General features: G+C 42.3%; 2 protein-coding genes across 13 annotated transcripts in view; both read right to left on the minus strand.

Moving 5' to 3' along the window:
* Window positions 1-20,086, minus strand: part of LOC146649315 (uncharacterized) — a 90,366-nt gene that overhangs the window by 34,301 nt on the left and 35,979 nt on the right. For 9 of the 12 annotated variants that reach the window (XM_085385860.1, XM_085385855.1, XM_085385856.1 and 6 more), the window contains exons 2-3: window positions 11,250-11,551; window positions 4,898-4,991 (exon numbers count right to left, since the gene is read on the minus strand). In XM_085385860.1, the coding sequence (XP_085241986.1) occupies window positions 4,898-4,991; window positions 11,250-11,551 (396 nt within the window). The remainder of the gene's footprint in view (window positions 1-4,897; window positions 4,992-11,249; window positions 11,552-20,086) is intronic. The other 3 variants (XM_085385867.1, XM_085385865.1, XM_085385864.1) reach the window with 1 other exon arrangement.
* Window positions 5,227-7,787, minus strand: sox2 (SRY-box transcription factor 2). Its single transcript, XM_085385854.1, has one exon. It carries the CDS (start codon window positions 7,284-7,286, stop codon window positions 6,324-6,326), a length of 963 nt encoding a protein of 320 aa, XP_085241980.1. The 5' UTR covers window positions 7,287-7,787; the 3' UTR covers window positions 5,227-6,323.

The following is a 20,086-nucleotide window of genomic DNA, read 5'->3' on the forward strand; positions in this document are numbered from 1 at the left end:
CCTCTAATCGCTTTGATTTTTTTTCCTTTCTTTTCTTTTCTTTTTTAGCGATCATATAGCTCTTGAGTGAAACTCCTGAATTGGAGCTGCATTGTCCTCTCCCCAACAGCAGCCAGCAGGCTCAGCAGCCAGCACAGCCAGCCAAGCGTTTGACGTTATTAAATAATAAAGAGATGCTGATCTGGTAGCATTGTTGTGAAGGGAAAAGGCCAATTGGCATGCCATTATACTGTCATTATGGCTGTATTAACTCGAATTAGACAATGTGCTTTTTGATACTTGCATTTTGTATGTGTGTGTGTGTTTTTTTATTTCTAGATTTTTTAATGAGTGTATGACAGAAATGAAGACTGAAAGTACAGCTACATTAAACCGGCATGCAAGGAAACAAAGATTAAAATAATTAAAGTTATCCTTAATTATTAAATTCGATTCGATATATATATATAAATATATGGAGTTTAGAATTCATTCCAAATATATTGTAAGTGGCCCGTGAACAGTAAAGATTTGTTTCCTCTAATGAGCCCTCTAATTTATCGACTCTACTCGTTTTTGTGGCAAAGCTCGGGTCCGTTTTAGCGCATGGCAAGAGAGGTTTCCTACCAGGCTACAGCAACCTGCGCCAGGCCTTACGTTGTTTTAGCCAGAGGGGAAAAAAATATTCACATCCCTCTGTATCCATCCCTCTCCCAGCCTTCTTTATCCTGGCTTCAGTTTTTATACAAGAAGCAAAATGAGGCGTATATGATCAGTTCCATGATCAGCTTTAATCAAGAAAATTTAATCGATCTGCAGCCCTTACATTATGTTCCACTGAGGTTCAGGAAGCCCGGGAGGCCTTTAAGCGAGGCCTGCAGCGCTAATTTCTAAAAGGCCTTAAAAAAGTAACAAAGTAAGTAGAGTGCAGGAGTAGGCTACATCACGTTTATGCAACCGCGTGGGTGTGAAACACGAGTTTTACAAGTGTCATTCGGGAACACGGAATGCAGATTTCGTAATGACATGCAGTTAGTGATGGATATTTAAAAAAGAGTTTAGGCACAATGGAAAGTAAAGCAAAAAACCCCCAAAACAACAACAACAATCAAGCAACTTTAATGTTACTGCAAACGGGAGTGAATTCCAAAGTTTTGTACGTGCGCGTTCACGGCCGATGGAGGACACGAAAAGAACAAAACGCGGACACCTGAGGCACCGCACGGTGAAACAGAGACACTGGTGTTTTGGTTGTGGGGATTTTTTCTTTGCTTTTTACTAAAGAGTCGTGATCCCCCTTCAAACTGTGCATGTCCTTAATGATGGCGCTCTATAAAGCTGTCAGCATCAATGAACGGAGATGATAAACGGGAGCTGGAGCTACGAGTGACGGGGTGGGGGAGGAGGGGGAGAAGTGGTGGGAGAGGGAGTGAGGGGTGGTGGGTGGGGGCTGTCGCAGAGGCCTCGAGCCTCTGAGAATGCAGGCCGAGAGCAGCGCGAGGCTGATGGCATGCTGGTCTGTGTCAGTGTGTGGTCCTATTCACTGCAGTAGCGGGAGAGAGAGGGAGAGAGAGAGAGAGAGAACCCCTGCACCTGCGCTAGATCAGCAGGCTACTGGCTGCCATTCAGTCCCTCTGCGCTCCACACACACACACACACACGGGCAGCTGAAACACACGACAGCTCTCTGCTCTGACAGTTTTGCTATTCAACTCTTCTCTGCGCTGTGATGCAGGCAGAGATGTCAGGCAGCCTTAAAAAACAAAAAGACTTGAGGGATGCAGAATAACGACGCGACACGAGAGGACGGATCTAAACAGGGCGTTTGGGATTATTTATAGAAGCGGTCCAATTTTTTTCACGTACCCCGCACCCGGCCCGAGAACAAGGGGATGGCCGGGTTCCCCCTTATTTAGGGAACCGTGATCGTGCTCTGACCGACATTTAAACATGGCGTCAGTTACACAGACAGAATGATAAAAACACACACAGATCCATGGCTGTTTGTTTTGTCTCATCACGGCTCGTTTATTACTAAACATGTTTCCCATTTAGTCTTGTGTCTGCCTTTTGTTAAAATAATAAAAATAACAATAAAAATAATAATAATTGTTATTAACTATATAATAATAATAACGGCTTGGTTTCAAAGCCAGCGCGTGTACACTTGGTAGAGTTTTTATGTTGTAAAAAACCTGCAAGAAAAAAAAATCATACAGCGATTTTATGAAAACGGAGATAGACGCTTCACGTGCGGGTGACGTCAGCGCCCCCCCCCCCCCCCCCCCCCCTTATTATTTGCGTGGTGGGTGAAAAGGGAAAGTGGCTCTCGTGGGATTACAGGCCACTAAGCTCGTTGTGTTTGCGTGTGTGTGCACGCGCGTTTGGTAGGTGGGTCATTTGACCTAATTAAATAATAAATAATAATATAATCTGAACAACAAACACGGGATTTGGATTTTGTCCAGGATAAATGACAGGTCTGACTCGATCCACCGTTTCTTCATTTATTTACATTAAAATTCCAGCAGGCCTCGCTGAGCCAGTTTAATCTGAGCTCACTTCACAGCGTTTACACAAAATGCTCGGCTCCACTTTGATGTCCTGTTAGAAGCTGCGCTGCTTTTTATTTTTTACAGTCATTATATTTTTAATTGCATTTAATAGAAACACCTTTGTAACGGAACACGCACGTCAATATGGGCACAGACGCACACCAGGTTATCACAGATAACATCTGAGAGCTTATTGCTTTTCTTTTCTTTCTTTTTTTTTTAACCCGAGGCGTAAAAAAAACAGGAGGCGCGCGCTTACCACCTGTTGCAGGCCAAATATCCTCGAGCTGGGGCAGCCAGACTCTGCACGCGAGGAACAGAAGGATGGGTGGGTGGATGGATGGATGGATGGATGGATGGATGGATGGATGGATGGATGAACGGTCGGATGGGGGAGTAATGGGTGAACGAAAGGATGAAGGGGAACACCTCAACCGGGCCTCCCAGCTTCAACCTACACGGGCCAAACAAAACACACCTGACTGCGTAAAGTGCAGCAAACATACATCTGAACACTGAGACGCGTTCAAAGCGTCCCCGTGGACTAATAACACCACATGTGGGGTGTAACGTTTTAGGCAGGCCACTTAATTCCCGCTATCAGCTGTGCTGTTTGAACAGGAACGCCGGGCTCGGAGCTCAGAGCCTCTCAGACCAGCTCAGATTTTGGAAAGCACGCGGGGTTAAATGCGGGGCTAATATTTTTCTACCGAGATAGCGCGATATCAGTGTTTTCCGAGTGAACATTCACAGTGTCCTAGTTTGTGACTGCCTCGCTCACACAGAGAGCAAACCATTTACAGAAGGGTTACAAACAAAAAAAAGTGGCTGGGTATGGGGCAGTAATAGAAAATAGGAGCATTAATATAATAATATAATAAAAGCTGCCCACGGCCTCAAGTCAAGCATCCTGTGTCCACATGGAAGTCTTTACCAGTCAGCCACAGGTCTTATGACACGCCACGGAAAATATAAGTTGCCCATCGAGCATGTTTGGTGTTCTTTGCCTTTTAAAGGTTTTTCCCCTCCATCACATCAAAGGTGCCACGCTCAGCCGGGAAAAAAAATGATCATTTTGCGGGGCCCCGTGGGCCTGCAGGGGCCCACGGCGCTCCTGGAAACATAACAGGAGATCTTTACGCGTCTGCTTTTTTTTCTTTCTTTTTTTAAGCAGGAATAAATTAATTAATAAAACAAATTGTTTATCACCAGCGCTCTCGGCTATTACAACCGATTCAACTGTTTACATCAATAATTAATGGGACTCCCAACGATCCCCTGACCTGCGAAAGGTCCGATTAGGAGGAAGCGAGAGAGGGAGGGAGATGGAGAACTGGACGGATGAATACCGAGGGGCCTCTTCATCTGCCGCTCCCCCGGGACACAGCCTGCAAGACACAACGGCCCAATGCGCGCGCGCACACACACACACACTCTCCCCCCACAGATTTAAAACCGTTTGTTAAATTCAGGGCGAGCTGTTAGCTCATCATAAGGATCATTATTATTATTATTATTATGATTATGATTGGGAGGAATCCGCCTGGTTGGCAGAAAGGTGCATGGGTGGATTATTTTGGAGTCTGTTCTGTATGCGTTTGTTTTTTTGTTTTTTGTTTATTAAGGCAGAGGGTGGATGAGGGTGGATAAGGGTGGATGGTGGTGGTGTGCAGCAAGTCACCGGAGAGCTTGAACCATGAGAAGCGGGGTTAACGGGAAACAGCAGGGCCCGTTTGATTAAACATTAAAATTAAAATGACCACACTCGAGTATCGGCGTGGAGCTATTACACGGCCGAGGAAAAAGCATCCCGGCCAGGCTCCCTTCAAGAGGGCTCCACCTTCAATTTCCACCTAATTGGTCTATTTCAGCCTGATCAGCCAGCTCCGTGTTTTGAAAGGAGTGAGAGAAACACAGAGAAAGCTTCCAAAACTAATAGATATTATTGTTGCTGTTATTATTATTATCATTAGTCTTATCATTATTATTGGATAAACTCAATGAACGAGAGGAAATAAAGCCTGAACTCAAAGGTTTAAGCTGCTGAAAATACTCCTTAACAAACACAAAAAACACTGCAACACGGTGTCAGCAGACAATAAAAACCCACGGATGACACACATTCTCTTCTCTAATCTAAAATAACCTGGAATCAGATCTGCGCCTGGCATTAGCGCTCCTGCATGATCAGTCATCTATCAGCCTTACAAAAGAAGGCCCAGTAATCCAAGAAGAACAAAAGAAAGAAAGGGAAAAAATGTAGTTTGTATATTACATTTTTAAAAAGAGAAAGAAAAAACATCAAACCGTAAACCGGCTCTTAATAGTAATAATTATAAAAGAGGAGAAATGACAGTCTATACCTGGGGATGATGGGTATTTTGGTGGAAAAATCTTCCCCCCACTTTTTAGGAAACAGGCAACAAACTTTGGGCTTGATGTGGCCATCCGCAGGAACTAGAAAATAGAAACGTGGTTAACCACGACGCACAGTTATTTGTGGACTTTAAAGGAGGCATGTCGCCCCAAAGCTGTACTCTGTAAGCACTTAGTAGAATACTAAGAATACTAGAATTTACAGTACACATTTAAAAGAAGACGACAACTTAACATGTGATGACTGCCTGGCACACAACAACTACAACAAGATAAAGAAAACCCAGTGATGAATCAAATCAAAACTCAAACAATTTCAAGTATCCAAATTTCCAAAATTTATTCATTTCAAACTGCATATTGAAAAAAAAATATATACTCAGCTGAAATTGTAACTGTTATAAGGATGGTATTAGTTCCAGTATATATACATGGAGTGGTTGGCTGTTCTGCGTACAGGCCACAATTCTTAAAATACAACTACGGGAATGAAAAGAAAAAAACCCAAAACAATTTTTCTTCTTTTTGAAATAAAAACTTAAAATATCACAGGAAATATACAGAAATTGTACAAATCAATTAGAAAATAAAAAATAAAAAGTACAAGCGTCATATACCTCTAACAGATGAAAAGTGGGAGACGGAAATATAAATTAAGAACCTATATTTTAAGCTGCATTGAGAGGAAAAACAAAAAAGGCGTCGTTTTTTTAATATATATATATTTTTTCCAAGAAATAAAATGTTTAGTAATGCTGCCTTTAAAAATGAAAACAACAACAACAACAACAAAAAGAGCAGTTTTACCTGCTTCGTTTCATGTCCCCTTTTTCTTTCCAGTGTTGTGAAGTGTTAAATGAGCTCCCATAAGAATTTCAGCTCTGCTATCTTTCACTTTTTTTGTTTTTTTTTATATTTTTATCTGCAGAACTGGCGTTGCTTTATATAAAACAGGAAAAATGAAACAAATCGAAGAAAAAAAAGAGAAATAGAAAAAGAAATATGCAACCTTTTGCAGTTTAACAAACAAATTTCGTCTGATTGTAATGTTTCTTTGATAAATACTGTACAAAAGGGTGATTGCAATAATAAAACATTTTTTGATTGCGACTCCCACTTTCTAAAGTCTTCCAAACTTCATCCGTCAGTGAAAGGGGGTGGGGATGGTGGCTGTGGTGGGGGATCTCCTACCGTTCCTCTAGAGCTTCCTTAGAATAAAATGTGAGACAAAAAAAAAGACAAAATAAAAAAGAGTCGTGTGTCCCTTTTTTCTTTTTCTTGGAGACTTCTATACAACTTTTCCCACCCCGAAATTTTTCTGTACAAAAATAGTCCAACGTTAAGTAGTCCACAGTTTCTCTTATAAAAGTTCTTTCTCTTTCTCTCTCCTTTTCTTTCTTGCTTTCATGTCTCTTACATGTGTGTTAACGGCAGCGTGCCGTTGATCGTCGTCCCGGGCACGGCGCTCTGGTAGTGCCCGGACATGTGTAGCCTGGTCTGGGCGGTCGGTTCGCTGACCTCCGCCCCGGGCAGGTACATGCTGATCATGTCTCTCAGATCCCCGCTTTGGCAGCCCGGGGCGGCCCTGTGGGATGACGAGGTGACAACGGGCGGGCTGGAGCTGCTGGACTCGGACTTCACCACCGAGGATGGCCCCATGGAGCCCAGGGCGGTCATCCCTGGCGTGGTTTGCTGGGAATAGGACATGGAGTATGTCGGGGAGCCGTTCATATAGCTCTGGGAGCTGGTCATGGAGTTGTACTGCAGGGCGCTCATATCGTAGCGGTGCATGGACTGCATCTGGCTCGGGTTGTGCGCGTTCAGCCCCGGGTGCTGGTAACCCAGCTGGTCCTGCATCATGCCGTAGCCCCCGTTGGTCCAGCCGTTCATGTGCGCGGCGTAGCTGTCCATGCGCTGGTTCACTCCGCCGCCCAGCCCGGCCCCGACCCCGACCCCGGTCCCCATCCCGTTGCCTCCCGGAGCCAGCAGCCCACCGGGCAAGGTGTACTTGTCCTTCTTCATGAGGGTCTTGGTTTTCCGCCGGGGCCGGTATTTGTAATCCGGGTGCTCCTTCATGTGCAGGGCCCGCAGTCTCTTGGCTTCGTCGATGAAAGGTCTTTTCTCGCTCTCCGACAGGAGTTTCCACTCTGCGCCCAGCCTCTTACTTATCTCCGAGTTGTGCATTTTGGGGTTTTCTTGCGCCATCTTCCTCCTCTGTCCCCGGGACCACACCATGAAGGCGTTCATGGGTCTCTTGACCCGCTCGGGGCTGTTTTTCTGGTTGTTGCCGGTGCCGGACGTGTTGGTGTTGCCCGTGCCCCCCGTGTTGGTCTGGGGAGCTGGGGGCTTCAGTTCAGTCTCCATCATGTTATACATCGGGAACAGATTTTTAATTTCAAAAAAGTTGAATCCCAGAAAAAAAAATGTTAAAAAACAAAGAAGCCAAGAGAAAAACTCCAGCAGCCAAAGGAGCGGACAGTGAGGAGCGAGCAGGGCTGCAGCGAAAAGTTACCTGCCGGGATTTCTCTATGCAACTTTTCTCTGGACAAAAACAACAAGCATCAAGCCGCTTCTCTCCACACACACACACGCATATACACACACACGCACACACACAGAGACACGCACACACAGGCTCACGCACACACACAGACACTCGCTCTGTTTTCCTCTCTCTCTCCCTCTCAGCGCGCAGAGAGAGAGCCTTCTTCCAAAACAGCTCCCCGCTAATGTTGTGTCCACAAAACTTCTCCCGTCGCTTCTCCGAAAACGAGCGTCAACAAACCCGCACTTTTTCGCCTCTGTCCGCCCGAGCCGAGCCGTGACAACTCCGGATAGTTTGTGAAACAAGTTAATAGACAACCATTCATGCGACCGGGGGCTGTCAGCGTATAAATGGGTTCGACTCGGCCAATCAGAGCCGGCCTTTTTCCCAGCGACACGCCAATGGGAGACCTTAATTAGCATAAAGGGGCGGAGTCTGCCTGCCCCAGACACACACAGAGAGAGCCACACACACATACACAGGGTGCCCATATGGCCAATACCAAGTACATATTTACTATTTCCAGGCTGATGGGGATTTTTCTGTGGGAACATGTTAATGGGAGCACTTGATGATTATTTCCACACTTCATACTGAGAGAGCGCGTGATGCAGAAGCGAGAAAGTGGCTGCTTGCAAACTTTTAGCCCCACACAGAAAGTTAAAGTTGGATAAAAAACTAAACAGAATAAATGACAGTATAAACGTTCAGGAAATGATTTTTAGAGCCTTTAGACTTTACTTCTAACAACAAATCCACAGCTGGGAGTCAAACGCACATGCGCAACTATCAAACATGTTCAGCATCATTCGACCCTAAAGGTGGAGACAGCGTCCGACACAAGCCACAGCCTGCGGGAGCTAACCCTCGTCCCCAAAATCGAAAAGTCACTCATTCCCCTCCGCTTACAACAATCGCTCACCAACACCACCACCCACATCCATCAGAACAAAAGCACAACAACACTTAAATAAACTTTGTTAGTTAACTCAAAGCATCGAATGACTGTGTGTCTGAGTGTGTGTGTGCGTTTGTGAGTGTGTGTGCGTATGAAGGAGGGAGGGCCGGGGGGTTATGAGCTGGTTTTTAGCGTTGAAAAGAGGAAAGGTAATCCAAGATGTTTCCCCCCCTTTTTGTCCCTTTTAGTGAAGTTGAATGCCAACACACAGAAGGCAGACGGGCTCATCTCAGCACAAATAAGCGCTTTTTTGTTTGGGATGTTGTCGCTACATCTGTCCGGACAAAGACCCTACTCCACGTCACTTCCACTGCGAGTGCTGCTGTTGTTGTTAGGGCTTTGTAGTGTGTGTAAGAGAGAGCGAGAGAGGGCGAAGTAAGGCCTTACCGGGGGACGCGAGGAGGGGGAGAAATAAAGGTGAGGAATATTTTAAGATAAAGTGTGTTTGCACAAAAGGCGCAGCTCATTCAGTGAGCCCGAACGAGCGTGTCAGCCAAATAAAGTGTGTGTGAGTGTGTGAGAGACAGAGGGGGGGCGGGGGGGGGGGGGGGGCGGGTAGAGAGAGAGAGAGAGAGAGAGAGAGAGGAAAGAGCGGCCTCAGGCCGAAGCAGGCCGAGATTACCGTGTAGGGAAACACATGCCGCAGAGTGCGAAACTATCAGGCTTTAGAGTCTCTGGGAGGAAAAAAAAAGTTTTTGTTGTGGGGAGGGGTCTGTGCTGGAAGTGTTAGTTTCACTTGTTTTAGTTCTTTCTCTCCCCCCCCGCGCTCAAACTGCATTTGAGGTGCCCAGAGCCTCTGTGCTGCGTGACACCAGTGCCGCCTAGTGGAGAACACGGGACCTACACGCGACTGCAAAACTTGAGGGGAGTAGAGGATGAGTTAGAAGTTCAGTTCAACGCCAAGGAAATGCTTAAAAAAGAAGAGTCTAAAAACCTCAGTATTTTTTTTTATCACAAAAACCGCCCTTAGACAAAAAAATATATACTGAATATATTGTAATAAAAAAGCTCCGAAAAACCCGAGTCACCTGTCACACATCTCCTGGCCTGGATCGCTAAGCCAGAGAGTCACGATAATTAAAGAGAGATGAAGTCCACACACCTGAAAAAAATTCCGTTTCAACCAGATGAAATCCCAACTGAAAGTCAACATATCGGGCCTTATTATGACGATTTTCTGTTGTTTTTGTTTTTAATCATTTGATAATAAATAGAGGAGCGGATCCCCCACGCACCCACCCCTTCCCTCGTGCACTCATTATGCCGGCCCCCGGCAACCTTACATAAGATTCATCTTGTGCTTAAAAGGCTGCGAGAGGCGACACATGCAGCTCGGTCCATTCTAATGCAAGGTTGAAATGGGCCGCTCGGCTGCTATCTGCATCTGAGTGTGTTCCCCCTACCTCTAATCTGCTTATGATAATAAAGGAACAGCGGGGCTCTGCGGTTCTCTGAAAGCAGGCCCCAGCCAGTCGGGAATGGCCCCATGCATCCGCAATCATCCTGAATTTGTTTAACAAAAAAAAAAAAAAAAGAAGAAGAAGAAGAAGAAGGAAAAAAAGGGAGAAACCAGTGGGGCGGCCCCCTCGGACCACTTGTAAGCCCCAATGGTATATTCACCAGGTTTGGGGTGAAAAACTGCAAACACGCAGCGGTCTGTGAAGCTAAAAATGCTGTTTACGTGGTTGCACCAATTTAGGTGACGTAATCTCTGCAAGAGTATTTTTTAAAAACAAGTATGGGTGGAAAATGATTCAAGTATCTCCTGTCAGAATCCTTCTACAGAGGATCTCAATGATCAGAGTTTACCGGTGACAATTTTCAAATGCAACACATGGCAAAATCTATGAAGGGATTTACTCCCGTTACAGTGAAACAAAATAAAAACCACATTTGTTGTTTCAGGTGAAATAAACTTCTTTTTTTTGTTTTTGCTTTTTGTTTTTTGCCACAAGGGCTAAAGAAGCAAACAAGAAATAATCTAAGCAGAATCTTCACCATAATTAATAACGCGAATAATACAAAATACATGAAGAGATTGTTTTACACACACACACACACACACACACACACACACACACACACACACACACACACACACACATATATATATATATATATATACATATATATATATACATATATATATATATATATATATATATATATATATATATATATATATATATATATATATATATATATATATATATATAAAATCAAGCAGGTTAAATATTTAAACACGATTTGCTGTTGATTTTTTAAATGACAGAACTAAAAATGTCAAAGTGAATTAAATAAATTCGATTATATGGTCAAGCTTCTAAAGTTTAAAGACATTGCAAAACTGAACTGATGTCATTAAACATAAAAGACATCGAGGAATTATGAAAAAAAGAAGATACAATGTAAGAAAATGTGAAATGTAAGTAAAATGTAAACGTGGATTTACTGTAAATTTATGGCGGTCCGAATACAGTAAGCACAGAGGCGCGTAAATTAAGCCTGTAAGTAACAACAATAAGCCGGGGTTGGTTTGGAACACAGCTCAGAGCAAATACTATGATACTCGTGAGTTTTTAAAATAAAAAATTAGAATGTGTTTTTATATTTTTATCAAGCTAAATCAATTTAAATAATTTTTAAATGTAAATGATTTTTGAGCTACACGAAAACCAAACCGGCCGACAACAACACAGACAGTCAGTCAAGCTCATGATTCCAGGCAGTGTCATTCCACAACACTGTTTTATACACACACACACACTGACACACACACGCACACGCACACACCAACACGCACAGGGCTTCTCCACTCCGCCGCACTCCAACTTACTGCCAGTTTGGGAGTTGTCTTCCTCTCGTCTTGATTGGCAGAAATTAAACAAGTTGCCATGTCGCTCAGCCTCCTTCGTGTCTATCTCTCCCACCGCTGATGGAGCCTCAGCCTGTCCGGGGCAGAGCTCCAGTCGCCGGCACCCAGCCCGCACTTTCCGTTCGTATCCCCCCCGACCCGAGCCACCAACCACCAACACCTGGTAGTCCGTGCGCTTTCGGTGCGCGATTGTCGGCGTGCAGATCCCGGCGTGCAGCCCCGTCGTCTGTCTGGAGCTCTCCGCTGTCTCCTCTCCGCTAGCCCTGCAACAAGAAAAAGCCGTTTATGGCGACACACAATGTGAAAAGGGGGCCGATTTAAAAAGGAGAAGAATGCAAGCAAGAACAACAAAAGTCAGTTATAGCAAAGTCTGTGCCTCTCCTCTCCTATCTTCCACCCCCTAGCTTAGCCCACATAATGAGCAGGAAAAAGCTTTATATTTTGTTCACTGGGTATTCACAGATAATTTGAAGCCATTGTTTCTGCCACAGATGGTTCTTTTTAATACAATAACGGTGCTCTTTGTGAATAGCGAGCCCACAATAAAAATCTAAAGCGTCCTCCTGAATAACCATTTTGTTCTCTCTTGTATAGGCCGAACAAAAGCGCCAGTGAGGTAATGGCCTGCCTTATTGAAAGCCTCAGAATGGGGATTTGATAAAGATTTTTTTTCGCTCCTTTTTTCCTTCTTCTTCTTCTTTTTTTTTCTTTTTGCAAAGTACACGGCAATGTCAAAGAGAAACTGACACGGGATAAAAAGGAGGGGGGAAAAGGCTGGAAAAAGTGCTTGCAGTTGCAGATTGCAAAGATATTATTATTATTATTATTATTATTATTATTATTATTATTATTATTATTATTATGATAACTGGATTATAACTGGCAGAAGTCAGATGTGAGGGGCTGTGTTGCAGAGCTGCAGCAGAGCAGGTCAGGTGCATGTTCCTTTTTTTTTTCTTTTTTCTTTTTTTTTTTTTACAATGGAGCTTAAATCCAGAATACATTAGCTTCCAGAGGTCTGCTGTGGATTTTGCACAGGGTGTGTCAACTTCTGGACTCCACACAATTAAGTGTCCAGGGTGCAAAATAGCAGCAAACCCTTCTCACTTCTCACTACACAATCACAGAGCAAAGATAAATAAATAATAATAATATTGCATGACCTTAAAGTGCTTATAACTATAACTGGGAAATGTCATAAATGCATGGGTGTTAATGGGAAAAGGGGCGGGGGTGACTCATGTAACATGGTAATGTTGAGATGCTTGCCTATAGGCCTATAGGATGGTTCTTGCAGAAGTGTGCAAGACCCCCTGCACACACACCCACCCACCCACCCACACACACACACACACACACACACACACACACACACACACACACACACACACACACACACACACACACAGTCTTGATGTAATTCGTAATTAACTCATGGCTAATCAATAAAGCGTTTAACACAACGCACAATGGACACACAGGGGATGATCCCCAAGCCAAACATATTGGATGTCACTGATCGTTACAAGGTGAGGACACCCTGTCTGTCACACAGGGTTGGAGGGTGAGGGTGGGGGCAGCTGGAGAAGATTGCAAAGGAGAGGAGAGGGGGCATGAATGGCAGGATGGAGAGAAGGGCAGAGAGGGGATGAGGGGTATAGAGGGATGAAAAGGTGAGAAGGAGATGCAAGGAGAGAATCACATTTCAAACTCACCGAATCAGCCCCCCAACACACACACACACACACACACACACACACACACACACACACACACACACACACACACACACACACACACACACACACATATGATATGTACTTATCAATGACATCAGTGAATAATGGATTAAGAAGAAGGCTTCACTCATGCCTCCTGACAAAGTTCATTCATTCATCAGTTCATAAGATGAGAAAAATGCTATTAAGGCTGATAATAACAAACAAGATGAGAGCATTTGGAAAGTTTGGTGTCATCAGCACAAGCTTTTCTCAGTCTGCTGGTATTCTTTCACTGTGAAGCAGGACTGTTTTGCTACAAGCACCATCTTCTTCAAATGCCTTAATTTCAAAAGCAAGAGCTCAAACTTTTTTCCTTTTTTTACATTTGTATGAACTAAATGAGTTTCTCTCCAAAGTAGAAACGCAATGTGTGCACACAGTTAGTGTGCTTGTTGAATCTACGATCAGCTGTGACAGGAAGTGGGTGGGGGTGGGGGTTTGTTTAACAACAGGTTCTGCATGAACTCATTTGTATTCTTATTTTAAAGAAATAAATACCTAGTTACTTTCATTTTGTGTGTCTTTTATTTGAAAACAATAACCCAGTAGCATTTTTATGCCCTCGTAAAATCACTTGCACACAGGCTAAGCGATTCTCTAGAACTTTGCTTGAAAAGACAGAAACTCAAGCATCAGAAAATCTGAAATGCACCTAGTGTGCATGCACCGCAAACACTGTCTGCGCGTCACTGAGCTCGTAACACAATTACATCTGCATTTAGGTATAAAAAGAGGTGGAGTTTTACTCAAAAGGTGTAAAAGAAAAACCAAACACAAAGTGATGACCAATAGGAGCAAAGGCCTAAAAGGCATCCAGAGAGAGAGAGGAAAAAAGAAGAGAAAAGCACAAGAGCAAGATTTAAAGAGGAAAACATGGCGGAGAGAAAGCGAGAGGGGATCAGCGCTCTCAGTGTGAATAAGCTTAGCTGCAACGAAGCTCAACTCTCTGGCTTTATCTGATCAGTCTGTGCCATGTAGTCTAAATCACAGCCATACCACTCATATTAGAAGAGCTGGAGCACTTTTAATTATAAACCCATCCACAGGGGCCGGAGAATATGATAGCATGTTTGAAAAACTGGAACCAGAGAGAGCGAGAGACAGAGAGAGCGGGAGAGTTCACTGGCACCATGAGAGCTTTTTAGAACGACCAGCATCATCACTGAATACTAATGCATTTTACCTTGAGGCTGACCATTAACATACACAAAGCAAACGGCCACACACAGACACATATTTATGCTCTCAAAGACATTCAATCAGATGCATATTACACATACATGCCTGCATTTCAATATGCATGAGCGCGTATGTGGTGCTGTTTTGTTTGTGTGTGTTTTGTTGGGTTTTTTTCCAGCTCGGCCTAATGGGAGAACCACGGTGCTGCCCCCAACCCCCAGCCCCTCATGTGTCTGCATAACATGTGTGTGTTTGTGTCTGTGTGATGCAGACACACTGACACAGTAATCAGTGAAAAGGGAAGGCCCTGGATGAAGGAGACGTGGCCAACCAGCTGTCAATCACGCTACAAACACAAACATTACAGCACAAATACCCATTCATTAGCACCAATAAACTCGTCCTTGAGAAGAAATAGTAACATCGCTGGAAGGCTTTTTTTTTCTCCTTTTTTTTTTTGAGGATCATGGGTCACTGCGCAATGTTTTCAGGACTACCTAAACTACGTTCAGTATTACGAGTTCAAGTCTTTTTTTTTCTCAGTTTAAGCCATTCTCCTTCCTGCCTCTCATCATCGAGTATCATGCCATGATACTTATAACCTCAAAAGGTATCAGCAAGGCAATTTACGCCACATTCAAAGGCAAATCTAAGCCTCCTTTGCTATAAATCTCTTTATATGATGATGCCATTTTAACACTTTCATGTTTACCTGAAATTGACCGAAAGAAAGCACAAGAAGTTGAAAGTAGAATTTGACGGGGCTCGACAGATTGAACCAACTTCAGCAAAAGAGCTGTCGGCTGTGGCGACATCACCAGACACGAAGAAGCATGCCAAAAATAGCAAAATCCTCAATTTTACTAAACAAACAGTTAAAAACATTGAAATTGTTACATTTTGTGAAATCAGCAAGGCACGTAAAAAGAGACGAGTTAGAAACAACATCTCTCTCGTTACTAAAAAAGGCGCTCCCACACTTGTTTATTAACGATGTCACAAAGCCTCACGTTACAGTTGGGTCTCTTAAAAGAACCACACTCATCTATTGCACAGCATTTTGAATGACAAATCCACCTCTGTGGTGCCAGAGAACAGAAGGTGATTGAAGGTTTCTGCAGCAGACTCTGCAGAGTAACCGGCCTGTGGCTGTCCCGCTCCTCCGCATGATGTAATGCCCAGCTTTGATGTTGCTTTCAAGTTTGAGAGTGGACAGACAACTTTTCAAAAAAGAAATAAAAAAAAAAAAGAAGAATAAGAAGAAGAGGTCTGAAAATGCTAGAGTGGACATAAATTTCCATATGCGGACAGCATTTTAAAAGTTATCTGCCACAATGTGGACATGGTCGGACTTTGAGAAGCGCAGGGCACGAAGCTGTGGAGTTTGAGGATTAAAGCTTTGAAGATACTAAAATGCTGACCGCCAGAAGAAGGGAGGTGGCTGGTCAGTCCTGCAGCTGTTTGTTCAGTAGGCAGGCAGGAACACATACGGACACAGCTGTCAGATATTTGCTGAGCAACACAATATAGTGGCATCTCATTAATGAAGAATGCAACACAAACTGTTTAAACACAGAAGCACAAAGAGCGTCCTTTTGTAGGCCACCACGCTCTTTAGCTATAGTTCATGTTACAGGACTGTGTCAGCATTAATGCAGTCTCAGTGGAAGCTCGTTTCCCCCACTGAAAGGAAAAAAAGGCTTCCATAACAAAAAATTTTGAGTTAATAAGTCAAAAATTTGAAAAAAACAGCTTTTCAGGTAGTGGGTTGAAATTTTGAGCTAGCTAGCAGCCAATCAGGAAGGTCTGTGAAGGACATCATTTCCTTGTTACCTGGATGGCGATGGTGTTAAAATGCCTTCTGTAGCTGCATAAAAGGTTTAGAGTCAGTGAGTTCATGTCAAAGTACTGGACAGCTAATATCTTCGAGGTAGCAAGGAAATGACTTCTTAACACTAAATCGTCGTTTCTAAGACGATGTATTCTAGATATTTAGTAATTAACTGACTCTTCCTCTTAAACCACCATGAAAGACAGTTTGCACTCACAGTTTTGAATGAAATATCTTTCAGCCAATTTTAATAAATGTAACACAATTATATCTATTCTAAGAATAATAATAACTTTGGAGAGTCACAGACTTTTTAAAAATCTATAATTCTCTGCTAATTAACAAATACCTTCATTTGAGATTTTTTCTTTAACAGGGTGCATACAGGTAAACATTCTAACATAAATAAAAGCATTGCAACAGATGTCAAACAAGATAACCAAAACACTAGTTAGATTCTTAAAGTCATGATCTAGCAGTGCAAACCAATGACTTTATGTTAAATCTCTGGTTGTTTGGAGCTAATTAAAAATGCAACAAAACTATTAGAATAAGTTACGCACTCTAACATATTACCATACCAGTGTTAGCATTAACACTAATCACTGCTGTGCAGGCTGAGCTTAGCCTCAAGTTTGTACAGCTGTAAACTCACTTCCGAAACGTTGCTGTTTATTCATTCTGATCATGTTTTGTTTCTCTACAGTCACAGACTATCCTATATGATTATCACTGTTCTGAACAAAACCACCAAGCTCATTTTTCGCCTCCCACTGGCTCTTTCACTGATGTAGAAAACACTGGAAATGTTGTTCCAACTATGGCCAAGAAGCTAATCCAGAAAATGGAGGTGATAATGACAGAGTGCATGACATGACATGACAATGATTCTGCAATAACTATGCACTGAAAAACAATCGTCTATGCTATATTACAATACTTCACTGAAGAAATTACAAACACCCCTAAGAAGGCAAAACATAGAAATGGTTTCATTATACGAGGGAAACACTCACAAAAACCTGAATTATAATACCTGTTGGAGAATTCTTACATAGCAAAGACGATATTCAAAAGTCAACTTTCAGTTAAAAAAGTTTCTTAAACCTTGTTTTGTATTTTAAGTCACAATTTCTAAACTGTACAGATGGGTGAGTCTATATAGTTTCCATGCCCTAGTTACTGGCATTATTAGAGTTCATTTAGATGACGCTTAACTACCCAATCCACTCTTTAAGTCTGACATCATTAAGTCAACATCCAAACTCCGCTTCTGGTCCCAAAGTCAAACAAACACTGCGGCATCACGGTGAGTTATAAACTGTCTAAAATGAAATCTTTAATAAAATGATATGTTTTAGTTTGACGTTAGCAGGGAGTTAGCTCGCTACTTTCCATCTAAAGATGATATTCCATGTTCTGACTGAAGGATTTCTGAAAAATTTAAATGTACACCTCTGATATCACTTTCGACATAAATGCAGACAGAAAACTAAACAGCAGTGACGTTTGTGGGGTTACTGAAGTTGGACTAGCTGGTATATAATGATGTGCTACGTCGTTGCTAGCGCCACAGCTAGGGTTAGCATAATGTAAACACATTAGCACAGTGAAGCTGGAGGATGAACACTAATGTTTTTTCCACCCACATGAGGGTTTCCGATGGTTAGGGACAAATGCAATTGCATGGTAGGATGCTGTAAACGGACTGAACTTCAATCGGGAGAACAACTGAGATAATCTATTTACAATGCAAGGTTAGTCATTAATATACTGCTGCATGGGCTGGGCTGTAGTTACACCGTAAAGTTTTAAAAACTGAGCTTTAAAACATGCTGTCGATGAATAGTGTAATAAAAACCGATAGAGACCGACAGTGATCACTGACTTTTTGTGCAGATTAAATAGAACAAGATACAAAAGCATTAAAACATGTTAAAAACAGAACCTTAATAAAAACAGTGTAATTTGGACCCAGGGTTCTTACATCATCACTTAACAAGTGGATAACTGCTCAAATGAGCCTAGGATTACCCAAGCTGGTGACTAAGTTGTGAGTTTTGCCTCTAAAAGGACTTTGGTGTGAGCTATCATTACTATCCATTTTAATAATGTGCCAGTCCAGTTTTTTAGCTTTCTTCCCACTGTCCACCATTTCCCCTTTATAAGTTTCTTTCCTGTTCTTCAACACAAGTTAAGGCTCAATCACACCAATGCAAAAATAAGACTACCACATTCTTGTAAAAAAAAAAAGTTGGCTGCATTTAATTTTGTTGTTCCCTGACACCGACTGAAACAGTGGCCAACATGTCTCCCAGGGGTTGAGGGTGTTGCATGCTCAACCTCTGGGTGACCACTTTTGTTTGCAAGGAGATTGTACAGGTCGCCATGTAGTGAGGGAACCTGTCTCCAAACAATCGTGGTTACACTTGGAGTGATGGCAATCACTCTCAGACAGAATGACAAAGCTTTGCAAATATTTGCTGTCTAAAAGCAGACAGATTTTCATCATGTTGCAATCCGTCTGCACCAAGGAGCACGATATATAATGCATATATATATATATATATATATATATATATATATATATAGATAGATAGATAGATAGATAGATAGATAGATAGATAGATAGATAGATAGATAGATAGATAGATAGATAGAGATATTTATAACATTTATTTATAACAGTGATCAAAGTCAAGTTGATCAAGTATGTCAAACAGCAAAATGAGATAAAGATAATCTAAGATTTCTTTGTGTTCTTTTTAATTGCTGTGGTTCGTCTTTTCCTGAATTAAAGAAGCATCTGTGTGCAGGGGATGGCCTGACCTGACAAAAACCAACACCACTCTGAATTTAGAACAAGCTATCTGTGGATTACATCTCTACATACCGAGATCAGCATGACATAAAAACTCCAATTAAACGAGCAGTTAAATGTCACTGTGTAGGAATGACAAACCCAAACAGGGTTAGATTTCAGATTAAACATGACATTTGCCTGGCTGCACAAGTGAATGCTGTCACCACTACAAATTATCTGGATGATGATTAAAATGGCATTTTAGCTCATTTAGTGTTTATGGATAGTTTTCATAATGTTTTTATTGCTAACTTGCACAACTTAAAGGCTTCATCATGTTAAACAAACCACAACAGCTGGTTACAAATGCTCAAACGTCATTTGAATTACAGGACTACATGACCGATATCATAAATTAGAAGCATCAAATTCAAATGCCTGAGGAAAAGTGAAGTAAGATATTCAGTTACTGGCATCATATTAAAATTATGATTTTATAATAACCAACTAGTTTGCTTGATTGACAGCTAATAATGATCACACCCAGCCAAAATTGGCGTTTGCAAAAATTGATGCGTGTCAGGAAATGCAGCTGATCTGATATGTCAGGGCGTCTGGTGGGACTGCAGTTCACCATTAAGCTAAAAGATAATCTAACCCAAACATCAGTCACGGATCAAGCCAGAGGAAGGACACTTTACTTTGAAATAACTTGAGCTGATTGACGATTATTAGTGATCAAGTCAGATTAGCAGGCAGAGTGAAAGGACAACTCCCATGGTTTGAGTTGCAGTTAAAAATGTACTTCAGCATGCTGAAAGGAGCTGAAAATAAAATCATAGGAATCTGCTTTAGGGCCATCTGCCTCATGGAGAGCCAGAGGATTGAAGTTAACAGAAAATCCAGTCACACTAAAGCAGGTACAATACATACTGATATAAGCTCTAATATCAGTCAATGTAAATTCAGTGCATATATGTCAACGACACCACTCTTAAACAAACACTGAGATTATGTCTTGTGCATTACAAAACCCAACAAGGGGAAAGAGATGAATCCTGGTCTGTCTCCATGTGTCAAAATGTCCATGACATCTTCATGCTAAAATGCTAAAGGTGTAGGTTGCACCAGCCAACCAAAAGTGGAGCCACATCTCAAATGACTATTGCAATCTGAAGTTTATTAAAGCTTCATTAAAAGTAGG

The sequence above is a fragment of the Rhamphochromis longiceps genome, linkage group LG17, assembly GCF_057381845.1.
Source record: "Rhamphochromis longiceps isolate RC_006_pf linkage group LG17, R_longiceps_female_GT1.1, whole genome shotgun sequence".
NCBI classification, from domain to species: domain Eukaryota; kingdom Metazoa; phylum Chordata; class Actinopteri; order Cichliformes; family Cichlidae; genus Rhamphochromis; species Rhamphochromis longiceps.

Bases quoted from the DNA above. Each gene is read 5' to 3' on its own strand.
- sox2 (XM_085385854.1), bottom strand. From the start codon at position 7,286: ATGTATAACATGATGGAGACTGAACTGAAGCCCCCAGCTCCCCAGACC.